The 15,902-nt window shown below is 43.0% G+C and overlaps 1 protein-coding gene across 1 annotated transcript in view; it reads left to right on the forward strand.

Moving 5' to 3' along the window:
* The first annotated feature begins 669 nt into the window (after window positions 1-669).
* The window catches only part of emilin1a (elastin microfibril interfacer 1a), a 40,179-nt gene continuing 24,946 nt past the window's right edge, over window positions 670-15,902 (forward strand). Inside the window, exon 1 of the mRNA XM_060917452.1 lies at window positions 670-1,165. Within this exon, the coding sequence (XP_060773435.1) occupies window positions 1,044-1,165 (122 nt within the window). The 5' untranslated portion in view covers window positions 670-1,043. The remainder of the gene's footprint in view (window positions 1,166-15,902) is intronic.

A 15,902-nucleotide genomic window follows, 5' to 3' on the forward strand; every position in this document is an offset into this window, starting at 1 on the left:
AGCGAGAGAAGTGGGAAAGAGAGAGGGGGTGAGAGCGAGAGAGAGTGTGTGAGGGTGTGTGTGTGTGTGTGTGTGTGAGAGAGAGAGAGAGGTGGGAAAGAGAGAGGGGGTGAGAGCGAGATTAGTGGGAGAGAGAGAGAGTGTGTGTGTGTGTGTGTGCGTGTGTGAGAGAGAGGTGGGAAAGAGAGAGAGGTGGGAAAGAGAGAGGGGTGGGAGAGAGAGAGGGGTGGGAGAGAGAGAGGTGGGAAAGAGAGAGGGGGTGAGAGCGAGAGAAGTGGGAAAGAGAGGGGGTGAGAGCGAGAGAAGTGGGAAAGAGAGAGGGGGTGAGAGCGAGAGAAGTGGGAAAGAGAGAGGGGGTGAGAGCGAGAGAAGTGGGAAAGAGAGGGGGTGAGAGCGAGAGAAGTGGGAAAGAGAGAGGGGGTGAGAGCGAGAGAAGTGGGAAAGAGAGAGGGGGTGAGAGCGAGAGAGAGGTGGGAGAGAGAGAGGGGGTGAGAGCGAGAGAAGTGGGAAAGAGAGAGGGGGTGAGAGCGAGAGAAGTGGGAAAGAGAGAGGGTGTGTGTGTGTGTGTGTGTGTGAGAGAGAGAGAGGTGGGAAAGAGAGAGGGGGTGAGAGCGAGAGAGAGGTGGGAGAGAGAGAGGGGGTGAGAGAGAGAAGTGGGAAAGAGAGAGGGTGTGTGTGAGAGAGAAGAGAGAGAGAGAGAGATGGGAAAGAGAGAGGGAGAGAGAGATCAGGCAGTTCCTGTGCCACTCAGCAGTGGTGTTTATTCCCTCAAGTCGCTCCTCAGTGGATCATCATGTGGATGCTGAAGGGATCTTCAACTTTGGCTCACCAGCTTCTTACGGAGAGACGGAAATGAACTTAACCTGTGAGACTTTTGGAAGGGAAAGAGGGAGAGATCCGATCAGACACATCCCATTCAAACTCTGAGGAACAGATCGGTTCTGTGCGTAACGCCGATCTTTTTTTCTTTTTTTTTATATACCTTGAACGGTTTATATTTTTAATGTAACTCTGTATAGAACTGATATTTTATTCAGTAAACGATGGCTTGCAGTTTTCTTCTGTGCTCTGCTGCGCTGCTGCTGCACGGGTTCGCCGTTAGTGTCGCGGGATCATACACAGCACCAGCACACAGCCAGCACGCGCGCGTCGTCAGCAGACACAGGTGAGGAGGAGACCTTCACCCAAACCCGAGCAAACACACACACACACACACAGGGAATAAACTCCAAGCGGCTGTGTTTTAACGTGTCTATACTTCTGTGAGGTGATTTTTGGAAACGTAATCACGCGTGTGACGTCACCTTCGGGGGCGTGACTCACTTCATTTCATCAATTAGGATCATGAGAATAATTAAGTAAAATGAGAGCCATGTGAAGCAAATCAGCTCAAAGTTATAAAATATATGGTAATGTAAAATATTTCTTGAATTATTGTGTAATCAAGTATCCCTGATAAATTATCTTTTATTATATTAATTTAAACCCTGTTCTTGCTTTGTGAGTGAAGACATTTCCTGCATTGAAGGCAGCACAGACAAGGAAAACTAAAATACGGTACTATAGAAAAAGCTGCGTTGTTGTCCTGCTCTGAAATCAGACAACATGGCTAAAGGACATGGGACATGGATTTTTTTCTGGGTATAATTATGTATAAAGGACATAAGAAATGCCATCTAAATCACTGCAGGGCGTCAAAAATGTGAAAATCATCACATTATTCAACTTTTTTATACATCAGCGTAAAACAATGATTCGTTAATTAGCTAGGTGGTCACGTGACCCGTGACGTCACAAAAACTTTCCAAGGAGCCAGCGCTTGGGAATCTAATGTAAACAGGTTACCGAAATGGACACCATCGACAGTGACATTCCCGATGTTTCACAGAGATGTGAAGTTAGACCCTATCAATTCGAACCGATAGCTGGAAATTCACATGAACATGGATCTTGTCTTTACTCTGACGGGTCAGATGATTCTGAGAGTGAGAGTTCATTCAGTCCCCATGAAACTGAAAGCGGTCGGCTCGATAACACTTCCTGGGAAGTTAAAAACAATTCTGCTCAAAGGCTAATGATCTGTTGCAAGAAGTATTATTTTTGTATCATACATTGAAAGTTCATCATAGATCTAGCTAAAGTCCGTTGCAAGCTAGTTTTTTTTTTCTGATATTTTTCGAGATTGATTGAGATACAATGCTTCCAGAGTCCGAGATGAAAACATTCAAAATGGCGAAACGAGTCAGAATTATGATAATCAATAATTGATACACCCAAAATTATAATACTAATCCTTACCTCGGCTTTCAGTCGCTTATGGCCCTTTTCCACTACCCTTTTTCAGCTCACTTCAGCTCGCTTCAGCTCACTTCAGCCCGACACGGCTCGCGTTTCGACTACCAAAGAACAGCACGACTCGGCTCGCTTCAGCCCTGCTTAGCCCCTAAAACTCGCACCGTTTTGGAGTGGGGCTGAAGCGAGCCAAAGCGAGCCGAGTGAGGCTGGGGGCGTGAGCAGACACTCCCCTGTGCACTGATTGGTGAGGAGGAGTGTCCTCACATGCCCACACACACCCCGCGAGCACGCTGGGATCTGTAAACACCGTAAACCCGGAAGAAGAAGAATTACGAATTACGAGAATTTCTGGAGCCTTATGCGCCTCGCCTCATCTATACGCTCTTGCCAGTATCTGTTGGCGTTGTCGGTGACAACAAGCCACAGCACCAAGACCAGCAACACTAACGACTCCATGTCCTCCATGTTTATTGTTTACTATTCGGGTCGTGAGACTACTGCTTAAAAGCTCACTGATGTCACTGTTTGCGCTGCTTAACGACATCACATGACGTCCACCCACTTTCGCTAACTCCACCCAATGTGTCCACCCACTTTCAGCCAACACGGTTCAGCGCGGTTGTAGTCGAAATGCAACTCCAACAGCCCTGCTCAGCTCGACTCAGCCCAACTCAGCACGGCACGGCTCAGCCCGACTCAGCCGTGTTGGTAGTGGAAAAGCGGCATTAGCGAATGCACCTCGGCATTTTTCCGCATGAGGCCCATGGTAAAACCACACTTCCAGGAGGGGCTGCCGTCTGCCTCCGAAGCCAGCCGAGAGCGCTCCTCGTCGGGCACGGCCAGGCGGGCGAATGCCCTGGTCCGTCCGCCCTGTCTAAAAAATAATGGTACAACTCCGAGTGAAGGTATCAATGCGCTGTCGAAGCGCGCAGAAGGTGTTAGTACGCCTGTCATTATAGTGCGGACTTTCCATAGCATAGAAAATCGCCACATTTCAATTTGTGTAACTGAACTTTGTTTCATGTCACTGGTCATATAAACCTATGTAAACAGGAAAAACGTGGAAGAGTTTGGTCGCATCTAACTACAGCCCCAAAAAATACCATTGGCCATGCTGAGCCTAGCTACATTGCTAACAGGAGTAACAGCGTGTCTGACTGACTGGGAGGTCGCAATACACCATGATGTTCAATGTACGTTAAACACTCTAAAAACGAAACAATTTTCTTGTCATCCAAGACACAAAAACTATTTTGTCGCATTCGTCATCATCACGATTCACACTTCTCCATATTCATCTACCCGCTTGTGCTGTACCCGAAAGTTTTTGTGACGTATGATCACGTGACAGCGGCTCTTCCGGTTGTAAAATATGCATATCGGAGCTCGAGCAGAAATGCCATATAATCATCACGAATATAACGATTTTGCTGAATTTAATAGATAATTTTGTATTTGTTGATGCAATTATTTCATATTTTTAATGGAAAGAAACTGATATAGCGTGCATTTATGTTTCATGTCCCATGTCCTTTAAGGCAGGATAAAGGATACAAAAATATTCGAAAAAGTAATGCCACAGACGCCACATTTTCACAATGACATTTAAAATGTCCAACCTGATAGATAGCCATCATGATAGTTGGAATACATCTGTGATTCTTGACACTATCATCAATCATTTTACAGGTTTTGCTTCTGTCAGGTACAGACAAGAATCTGAGCCTATCGTGGGCTTTTTACACTCACCCAAACTGCACAGTTCAAGATTAGAAATAAAAATCACCTGGTCTTTATCCAGTCTTAAACCTCTCAGTTTTGTTAAGTCTGTGCTCATGATAGCCTCAGATTCCTGTTCTTGGCTGAAAGGAATGGAACCTGATGTGGTCTTCTGTGGTTGTAGCCCATCCACATCAATGTTTGATGTGTTAAAGAAGAACAACTTACACTTGTGAAATTCCTCTCTGCATTTAACTCATCTGAAGCAGTGAACACACATATACACACATACCCAGAGCAGTGGGCAGCCATGTTAACAGCACCTGGGGAGCAGTTTGGGGTTAGGTGCCTTGCTTAAGGGCAGCTCAGCCCAAGGCCGCCCCATGTTAACCTAACCGCATGTCTTTGAACTGTGGAGGAAACCGGAGCACCCGGAGGAAACCCACACAGACACAGGGAGAACATGCAAACACCACACAGAAAGGCCCCCGTCAGCCGCTAAGCTAGAACCCAGAACCTTCTTGCTGTTAGCCGACAATGCTAACCACTACACCACCATGCATTTTGACATGCTTTTCTACTCACCACGGTTGTAAAGAGTGATTCTTTGAGTTAATGTCAGCTCAAAACCAGTCTGATCATTCTCTTCTGATCATCAACAAGATGATTCAGCCTGCAGACTCTATGCACACGGAATTTTTTTAGTTTTTCGCACCATTCTCAACATTAAACTCTTGAGACGGTTCTGTGTGAAAATTGCAGGAGATCGGCACTTTCTGAAATCTTCAAACCTGCCCATCTGGTACAAACAACAATGCCATGGTTAAAGTCACAGAGATAAAACTTTTCTTCATTCTGATGTTTGATATGAACAAGCTCTTGAACTGTGGGTGGTAAAAGAGAGCAACTGGACTTGCTTGAAGATTCTTGAAGACGTTTCACCTCTCATCCGAAAGGCTTCTTCAGTTCTGTCTGACTAATGGGGAGTATCAGGTATTTATCCACAATGTGGACTGTGATGTACACATTAGACAAGACAGAAGCCTTAGCATCGAGGTCTACTGGAAACCCATAGACCAGTACCTACTCTTCGACTCACACTACCCACTGGAACACAAATTGGGGGTCATTAGAACCTTGCAACACAGGGCTCAGAAAATTCCTACAATGGTAGAGGGAAAAGAGAAGGAGCAAAATCACATCAAGAAAGCACTTCAGAACTGCGGGTATCCCAACTGGGCTTTCTTCAAGAGCAGAAAAAGGAACATAATGGACAAGGAAGATAACAGGAACAAACACAAGAACATTGCCATTCCCTACATTTCTGGTCTATCTGAGAAACTCAGGAGGATCTCCTATAAACACAACATTCCGGTACATTTCAGACCCAGCAACACCCTGAAGCAGAAACTGGTCCACCCTAAGGACAGAATACCCAGACACAAACAGGACAATGGAGTGTATGCAATTCAGTGCAGTGAGGAATGTACGGACTCCTATATTGGGGAAACAAACCAACCATTTCACAGGCACATGTTCCTCAGGCCAGGACTCTGCTGTCTATCTTCATCTTAACAATGAAGGACACTCATTTCAGGATTGCAATGTACACATTTTAGCCAGAGAGGATCGTTGGTATGAGCGAGGAGTTAAAGAAGCCATTTTTGTCAACCTGGAATGGCCATCACTGAACAGAGGTGGTGGTCTAAGGCCCTGTCCACACGGCAACGGATTCAGGTGAATCCGATACAATTGTTTATCGTTTCGGCCTGGCGTCCACACGGCACCGGCGTTTTGGGTGCCCCACAACGCAATCTTTTGATAACGGGTTCCAGAGTGGAAAGATCTGGCAACATTGCCGTTGCGAAGTCGTCTGGATGAGTAGAACGGATTTGTTTACGATTACGTCACAACCACATGACTGTGAGTGCGTCACGCCGGGTAGAAGTGTAACGAACTCCATGCGAGTTGTCAACAAATCCTATAACTTGGTTCATGAAACGCGCTTACAAAATATTTTCACTGTGAATATTTATTGTGTAATGGGGCAAAGTGAGAGAGAGAGAGAGAATCGCCCTTAGGGCAGAGTCAATCCCGCCAGCAAAAATAGGAAAAAAAATGAGTGATCTCACCTCTTCAGATGTTGGTTTAAGTCCTACAATACATTCCTCAAAAAGGGCGTAGAAGAACAAATTAATCCATCAACGTGTAGCATTCAATTTATTCCGGACCATTAAAGACGCCGCCTTCCACGTAGAATCATACGTCATCCTCGCCGCCATATTGGATGGGTCAAAGCGGAGAATAAAGATGCCTCATTCATGTGCTGCGTTTAACTGTACCAACAGGTTTACCGTCCAAACGAGATCACATGGGATTACCTTTCACAGGTAGCCTGGAAAAATACTTTTCATTGTATTTGGTCATTATAATGTAATTTTACGAACAGATTTTTCTGACTTTGTGGCTAATATGAAGTCTCGCGCATAATAGTTTATGCGCATGCATCCTTACTTCTTCTATTGTTCTGGTGTCTCCGAAGGGACCGTCTTACAGCACCCCTAGAGGTGTGGCATGTGTATTGCATCGTTTTCAGCAAGCGTTGCGTTGCCATATGGACCTGATATTTTACTGATCGTTGCCCATGTGGACGCGATTTTTTTTTAAATAACATCTCGTTGCCGTTGTCGTGTGGATGTAGCCTAAGACACCATTTATCAGCCACCTACAATGCAGTCTTTGGCACACTTCCCAGACAACTGAATGCACACCAAAACCCAGCTGTTTTCAGTGACTCACAGGAGGACAGAGAGAACCAACAACCCATTGATCACCCCAACGACTCTCTAGACCATTCACACCCAGCCCCCAGTGACCCACACCAACAGGATGACTCAACGACACCTTAGGATTGCCTTTCATCCATGAGAGGATAAATACCTGATACTCCCCATTAGTCAGACAGAACTGAAGAAGCCTTTCGGATGAGAGGTGAAACGTCTTCAAGAATCTTCAAGCAAGTCCAGTTGCTCTCTTTTATCACCCACAGTTTACTATGACCTGGATGACTGAGAATCTTCATAGACAACAAGCTCTTGACTTGTATCTGCCTGATTTTGGCTGATTGGATAACTGCTTGAATGTGCAGGTTTATGGGTTTTCCAAATAAAGTGGACAGTGAGCGTATTTCTTACTTCTTATACAGAAAGAAGTTGCCTGTGCTCATGGCACCATACTAACTATTTATGTTTTTTTCCAAAATACCATCTATTTCTATAAAGAATGCTGATATAAAGCAGCAGTGGAAGCAGCTTTGATGTTGAAAACCATATTGAGTGCGGAACAGTCACTAATGTCTGCTCAAAAAGTCGCTAAAGGGGTTTAAAAAGTCACCAAATCTCACTAAGTAAACAAGACTGGGTTTAGAACATAAATGCTATCAGTGTTGCCATCAGAGAGACAGAGCTGTTTGTAAAAACCTGCCCTTTTTTGGCTTTTGTTGTTGGAAAGATCACAGTGTACAGTGGGATTACTGTCAGAATCCTTAGCTGCACCCACGAGTAGAGATGTTCTGTTTCTTTTTGAGAAAGAATACCACTTCAGAGTATCTGTTGGATCTCTATTTTGTTTTAACAGATGTGTGAAATATTACAGGCCTAGCAGTAGCAGTTGCTTTTAATGTCTTTCTGTCTGTCTCTCTTTTGGCATTTTAAGAGCTTAGGCCTGAGTTTGGGTTTCAGATGTACTGTATATACTGTGTTCATATCTCGGTAATTTACTGTTTGTGGTAGAGGCGTGTGTAAAACCAATTTTAAAATTTATATCCTATAAATATATTTGGATACCGTTGCAACTAACCGTCTTCTTTGGCAGAAAGAGCATCTAGAAAGAGGTTAGGTTTATCACTGGGTTTTGTGCCAGTCACAAAGTTTCGACAATGTGTAGTCTGTAGAAGCAGACAGTACAGCATTTTGTACCATCTGGCTGTCTGACACTTAAGTAGTCCAGTGGTTCCCAAATTCTTTTGGGCACACATTATACAGTCTCTAGCCCTCTTTAAGGGCTGGGTAAAAGTCGAATGAGGTTTATTAGGAGGAGGGATTCTCTGAAACTTTGCAAGGAAGAGGAATGAGAGCACTGGAGATAAGAAAACTGTAATCGCATGGTTTTAAACTCAACCAAGCCCAGTCCTGATTGTCTAGTGAAGACTTTGTTTGGTGGCAAAATTAAAGCTGACAATAACAGCTGGATTAAAAAAAAAAAAAACGGGGCCTTCTTTCTCAGAAGTGGTCTTGACTAAAAATACATATTAAAAATAATATGGGGAAGTGTATGACAGGAAGCCATGATTATGAAAGTAAAGCATTTTAGATTTTTTGAAAGTTAAGATGTTCTGGATTTTTCATTGCAATTGTCCATATTCAGAGTTCAGTTAAGCATGTGTTATGGGGAATTAATACCAAAGTTGTATGTGTCAGTATTCAGACCTCATACACAGACTTGGATGAGACACTCCCCCCCCCCCCAATATTGGCATGAGTGAGGGTCAATATTAAATCCAACACCACTCTATGGCACTTTGATGTAACTATAATTGTAAATGCGCTCAAGAACCTATGAAATGCCATTAAAGGTCAATATTAAATACTTAAATGCCCTATATCTGGTTGGAGTCTCATCACATCGCTCCTGTGGAGGACAGCCCCATATGGACAGTTGAAAGTCACACTTGGAAGACGCTCTGGACACTTACACAGGGTGTCTGCAGGCTTGAACAAGTTCAATTTAAGACTTTTTAAGACCTTTTTAAGACCATAGCAGGTTAAATTTAAGACTTATGCCGCACAAAAAAAAAAAAAAAAAGAAAATTGGGAGAGCCTGAATTACTTTCGAAATAACAAAATTTATTATGATTCACCAATGAACTCATTACATCCCTAGGGTGCGATCTTGCATTAATGAGGAACTAAGTTGCAGTGGAGCCAAAGACATCCCGCAAATCACTTGAGGATGAGGCATTCGATTCCGTATGGTTTGCGTGTTGTAGCGTTACAGTTTGCACGGAGTTAGCTGATACACCATCTTGAGATGTGCTTGGACCTGACAACGGTGAACAAAATTGAGTGATGGCATGCGATTGTTGCAGACTTTTATGGGCAGCCTGGTGCTTCTCCGCTTTCGCGTGCGACTCCGGTGCCTTTACACCCAGGGTGCCGAGTTTGAGTGTTCTTTTGCGCAATGTGCAGTACGCCTCAAACGGATTGTTTGGTACACGTTTTAACCAGTCTACGAAATCATTGTGTTCAAGCCAGCAGTCGTTAAACTTGCATTTGCCCATTTTGCTACAAACCGTGACAATAGGGCTGTGCGATATGGGAAAAAATGAATATCCCGATACATTTTCTCCATTTCACGATATACGATATACATCTCGATATATTTAAATCTCCTCTAAAGGACCCCATGAAATCTAACTTTTACTCTTTACTGTTTTCACTACAGTCCCTGCAGATTAAATAACATTCTTGGTTAACTTTACAGGTGGTTTTCAACAACACATTTTAAATTTTCATGTTCGTGATTAATCACAATTGAATTGAAATAAGACTATTTTTATTCAACAAAGATGTGGCACAAACTGCAAAAACAATCTTGAAAATTGCAACAAAGGGGCAATACAATACAGAGCTGCTCAGAGCTCAAATCAATAAAGTGCAGGCTCAACACTGAGAAAGACATTTAGCCTAAATAAGAAAAGTGCTCTTTCATTAAATTATTTTAAAAAAATAGATCTCCAAGCTATTAACCTGACTACTGAGAACCACTGGAACATTCACAATAGAGAGAGAGAGAGAGATTGAGGGAGAGAAGACAGAGATCTGCAAAACATAATTTTTCTCTTTGCACACTTTTGAACTGAATGTTTTCTGGCGCTGCCTCTCAGATGTGTATAATTCCAGTATTGCCTTCTCTGTAAAATGTCTGCGACCAGGCAACTCATATTTGGGATCGAGTGTGTTTAGTAATTTTTGGAAACCTGGTTTTTTCCACTATACTAATTGGGATCATGTCTTCGGCAATGAAGTTAGTGATCGCATCCGTTATAGCTCTCCATCTCTGACTCGTTTCCTCATATGGGGGGGCTTTGGAGATCGAGGTCGCTATGGCCATTTGTTTAGCTCGTGGGCAAGTAGTTCGGAGTTTAAGAGACTCTTCATACTGTACCGGGTGAGTTTTCAGGTGATGGAACATATTTGTCGTGCTGCTGCCTTTTGTGATGACAGGTTTTTTTTGCACACTTTACAAACTGGCATTTGCTGTTCCACGTCCTCCTCGCGATATCCAAAAAATGCCAGATGACTGACCCCTTACTAGTTCTTTTAGGAACCAATTCGTCCGCTTCCATTTTTAATTTGTCGCTGAAATTGACAGAGCTTACACGGTAGCCTACGCAACACCAGCAATTGCACGAACTGAGTCAGCGCTGTAAACCGGAACCAGGAAATCTTCCCGCCGGCAGTGTTGCCAGATACTGCTGACGTTTTCCAGCCCAAAATATGTTCAAAACCCGCTAAAACGCACTTAAAACCGCCTAATCTGGCAACACAACCGAAACTAGAAAATCTTCCCGGAAGTTCCTCTCAGCACCTAGATGTTAACCAACACCAATCCCGGGTGACATCTAGGTGCTGAAAGGAACTTCCAGGAAGATTTTCTACGTGCAGAATAATTCTGCACGTAACCTAGGTCTTAAATTACCCAAATGAGATTTTAGACCAACAGTGCAAAATATCTCTGTATTTTAGACTTTTTTAGGCCTAAAATTGAAAATGTGTAATTTTAGACTTTTTTAGACTCCGCGGACACCCTGCTTACAGTAATGCTTTTATGGCTGAGGACTACAGTTGACTTGCTAACTTTAGGCCTGCAGTTGTCATGAACAGTTTTGCACTCAAGTTTCCATCAGTGAAGAGTTTATAACATCAACGAAACTGACTTTATGTTAAAACTGTTAATGTTATAGTCATGTTGTCTGTTGTTGCCCAAATGAGGATGGGTTCCCTTTTGAGTCCGGTTCCTCTCGAGGTTTCTTCCTCATGTTGTCTGAGGGAGTTTTTCCTTGCCACCGTCTTGCTCATTGGGGATAGATTAGGGATAAAATTAGCTCATGTTTAAAGTCATTCAAATTCTGTAAAGCTGCTTTGTGACAATGTTTATTGTTAAAAGCGCTATACAAATAAACTTGACTTAAATATGACACTCTTAATTAATAGTATTTATTTTAAGTAATACTCTATTACTCTTCAGTAATAGTATTGCTTATGACAAGGACTGATTTTTTTATGGATAAAATTATGAACTACACTTGAATTGTAAGTGTAGCAGATTAATGCTTTATCAGCTTATCCTTTCTTTACAGAAGAAAAATATATTACTAGCCAAATTTTATTAAGTCAAGAACTCAACATAGCAAATTAAAACAAAATATGATAAAATAGCTTCAGTGCACACTTTAGTGTACACTTTACCAATTTCATGATCACAATTTTGTATCTTGTTAAGATGAGTGTACAATTAACAGTTAATCTTGGGTGTGCAATATAAAAAATGCAAAATAATATGATGAGCTGGATCAAGTGTTATTTTGTATTCTTCCCAATAATGAACTATATTGTTAAAATAAATGCATTTTGTAGTGATTAACATGATGCTTTCAACCAGGGCTTTTCATGCTGCAATATATTGGCAATTTACTGGATTCCTATTAGATGTTTATTTCAATGCTTGGCATCATCTTTTTCATTTTTAAATCATCTCTTGCTTTTATGTTAGTGTTTAATATTTGACAGCAAATTTAAAAAAAATGCTATTTCTTTCTTCGTTCTGCAAATTTTTTCAGGCTTAAAGGCAAATGCTTGTGTTAAAGGCAGTGAACTAGAGGCAATTAAAACAAACAAACATCTCACACAGTTCTACTCAAGAAACATCTGGAAATCTCAAAGGCATGATTTACATGCAATTGATTTGGGGGACCTAGAAAATCCACTTAAGCAGATGTGTATCTCTTGTATGTGAATATGAGCAACTTTGCCTGTGTAAATATTGATGAATAAGAGTCCACAGATGAGCTCAGGATTGTCTTTATGATTACAGCAACAGTTCTTTGAAGCTTTTTTTTCTTTCGATTACGTTCATTATGTCTTATATTAAATATAGTTATTAGTTGGGTTTTTTTTTCCCTTTTTTATCAGACATCTAATTTTTGGGTTTGTTTACCTGACATGTTTCGACGTACAACTTCCGTCTTCCTCTGAGGAAGACGGAAGTTGTACGTCGAAACATGTCAGGTAAACAAACCCAAAAATTAGATGTCTGATAAAAAAGAGAAAAAAAAAAACTAATAACTATAGTTCTTTGAAGCTACATGTCTACAGTATTTAGTAAAAATTATCAACTGTAGTCTTTATGCATGACTTCTACAACCCCAATTAAGAAAAAAAGTTGGGATGGTATAGAAAATGCAAAAAAAAAAAGCAGTGACTTCTAAATTTACTTTGACTTGTATTTCATTACAGGCAGAATGAACCCAGGATATTCCATGTTTTGTCTGGTTAACTTCATTTCATTTGCTAATACATACATTCCTGTGTTTCAGGCCTGCAACACATTCCAAAAAAAGTTGGGATGGGGCAATTTAGGGGTAGTAATGAGGTAAAACAAACAATTCAAGGAATCTGGAGGAATTTCAGTGCATAAAGGGAAAAGGCACAAGCCTAAGCTGGACACCTGTAATCGCCGATCCCTCAGACGGTACTGCACCCACAACTGTAATTCATCTATAGCTGATATAAATCAGCCACACACTCAAATCAGCCAAGATGAAGTTTTATCACTCCAAAATTCACACCTACATCTCCAACCCTCGTCGACTGTTTTCTATTCTCTTCTCAACTTTCCACCACCTGCACCTCAGTCCTCCATCACTGCAGAGGACTTCACAGTCTTTTTTGAGGAGAAGATCATGGCCATCCACAGCTCCTTCATCACACCTGCCTCCCCTCTCCCTGTCTCTTCCCCCTTGCTGTCTGCTTTTTTCCCCTCTTTCCACTTCTGATGTCTCCCAGCTCCTGCTCTCTCACCATCTGACCACCAGTGCCCTTGACCCTATCTCCTCATCTCTCTTCCAGACCATCACTCCTGACATCCTCCCATTTATCACTTCCCTCATCAACTCCTGCTTGCTATCTGGATACTTTCCCTCCAGCTTCAAACAGGCCCACATCACCCCTCTGCTGAAAAAAACCCACCTTAGACCCCTCTGTCATCCAGAACTATCGCCCTGTTTCTCATCTCCCTTTCCTGTCAAAGATGCTTGCTAACCAACTCTCCTCTTTTCTTTCACGGAACAACCTCCTGGATCCTCACCAGTCCGGCTTCTGAGCTGGACACTCAACTGAGACTAGGCGTCTTTCAGTCAGTGAGGCACTTCATGCAGCACATGCTGCCTCCCTCTCCTTGGTCCTGATTCTCCTTGATCTCTCTGCTGCATTTGACACTGTTGATCACGCCATCCTCCTGTCATCCTTATAAGCTCAAGGGATCTGTAGGACAACTCTAGACTGGTTCAAATCCTACATCTCTGGTTGCTCCTTCTAGGTTACCTGGTCTGGTACTGTATCAGCACCACTCCCATTTACCACCGGTGTCCCTCAAGGTTCAGTCCTTGGTCTGCTTCTCTTCTCCCTCTACACCCAGTCTCTTGGCCCAATTATCTCTGCTCATGGTCTATCCTACCACTGTTATGCTGATGACACCCAACTGTTTCTCTTTTTTCCTCCTTCTGACACACAGATCTCCGCTCACATCTCTGCTTGCCTGCGTGACATCCAAAGCTGGATGGTCAACCATCACCTGAAGCTCAACCAAGGCAAGATAGAGGTAATCTACACTCCTCCTCCATCCTCTCCACCCCTGGACATTGTCATCTCCATGGGGGACATCTCTAGGTCTCTTTCACCCAGTGCAAAGAACCTAGGGGTTGTGTTTGACAACAAATTATTCTCCTCAGCAACATTGCTACAGTGACTTGGATGTGTAGATTCCTCTTCTACAACATCCGAAGGATGTGCCCCTTTCTTACCACCTACTCTACTCAGCTCCTGGTCCAAGTGCTGATCCTCTCCCGCTTGGACTACTGCAACTCTCCTTGCTGGTCTTCAAGCTTCTGCCATCAGACCCCTGCAGCTCATCCAGAACGCTGCAACTTGCCTGGTCAACAACCTACCTTGTTCTTCCCATGTCACCCCTCTGCTTGCCAACCTGCACTGGCTACCTATTGCAGTTCGCATCAAATTTAAGACATTGGTACTAGCTTACCAGGCTCTCAAGGGGTTAGGGCCAGCATGCCTTCAGAGTCTGTTCCACACCTATACACCAGCCAGATCCCTATGCTCCACTACTACTGGTTGCCTGGCCCCTTCTCCTCTCCACTCCTGCCTAGCCTGCTGAAGACTACTGTCTGTCCTGGTTCACCGTTGGTGGAATGACCTTCCCACTGAGGTCAGAACTGCTGACTTCCTGACCACCTTCAAATGCAAACTGAAGACTCACCTCTTCAGGCTGCACCTCTCCCCTTCTTCCCTGTCCACTGTGTAACCGAGTTTCAGTTTTGACCAACCCAGGCTATGTATGGTCTAGCCTGGGGTTAGCTGTTTTGAGTTCTTTAGTTATACGTTATATGGTTGGTGTGTTTCCTTGGGTGTTTGAGTATTGGGATTTCAATAGCATATTACACTAGGTATTGCTGTCACTTGTTCAGTTGGCACTAGAATTTTCTTGTCTAGAAGTTCAGCACTTTGTGTACCTGACTTTTGCACACGTTGTACGTCGCTCTGGATAAAAGCATCTGCTAAATGCCATGTAATGTAATATTGGGACATGGACTTGGGATTACTTTGGCAAACCTTTGTCAAGCACTACAATACAGAGTTGCATCCACAAATGCCAGTTAAAATTTGCTGTGGAAAAAGGAAGCCATGTTAACTGTGTCCAGAAGCACCATCAACTTCTCTGGGATTGGAGGCATCTGGGATGGACCATCACATAGTGGAAATGTGTAGTGTGGTCAGACAAATCAGTATTCCAGGTCTTTTTTTTTTGTAAGAAATGGATATTTGTGCTCCGGAACGAAGACAAAAAGGACCATTCAGATTGGTACCAGCAACAAGTCCAAAAGTCAGGGTTGATCATGGTATGGGGTTGTGTCGTTGCCCTGTGATGGTAGCAATCATGCAGAAGAATACATTAAGATTTTGGTGCAACATATGCTGCCTTCAAGGCAACAACTTTTCCAGTGATATTTCAACAAGACAATGCAAACCCACATTCTGCACACATTTAAAATGGCATGGCTGTGGAAGAAGAGGTTGTCTGTCCTCTCTGTCCCCAGTGGAGAATAGGGAGGGAAAGTAATCTCATCGCCCCCTACTGGATGCGTTCCAACCTTTATGGCAAAATGAATGGGAATATCTTTTCAAAAAATTACATTTCGGGTTACAATTCAAAGTTAAGACAATGGCTTCCATATGTTGTGCATGTCGGGCAGCTCTATCAATCCTGGTGATCATACTTTATTTTTTCCACCGATTTGAATTGTTTTGAAATGTTTTTTAATAAGCTGATCAAAGACTACACGGACCTGACGTCGCGCATGTGACGTCACCGCAAGTCTAGCGCCTTTCCAAATCTGTAGCAGGTAGCGGCCGGCGAGTAGCCTACATCAACATGCCGATTTGTATAGCGTGGTTGGCGGGGTATTTCTGTACCAATAAGAAATGCATCCCTCATGGGGATAACCATTACAGATCAGGGCATGCAGTCAACTGCCG

Source organism: Neoarius graeffei, chromosome 3 (assembly GCF_027579695.1).
Source record: "Neoarius graeffei isolate fNeoGra1 chromosome 3, fNeoGra1.pri, whole genome shotgun sequence".
Classification (NCBI taxonomy): Eukaryota; Metazoa; Chordata; class Actinopteri; order Siluriformes; family Ariidae; genus Neoarius; species Neoarius graeffei.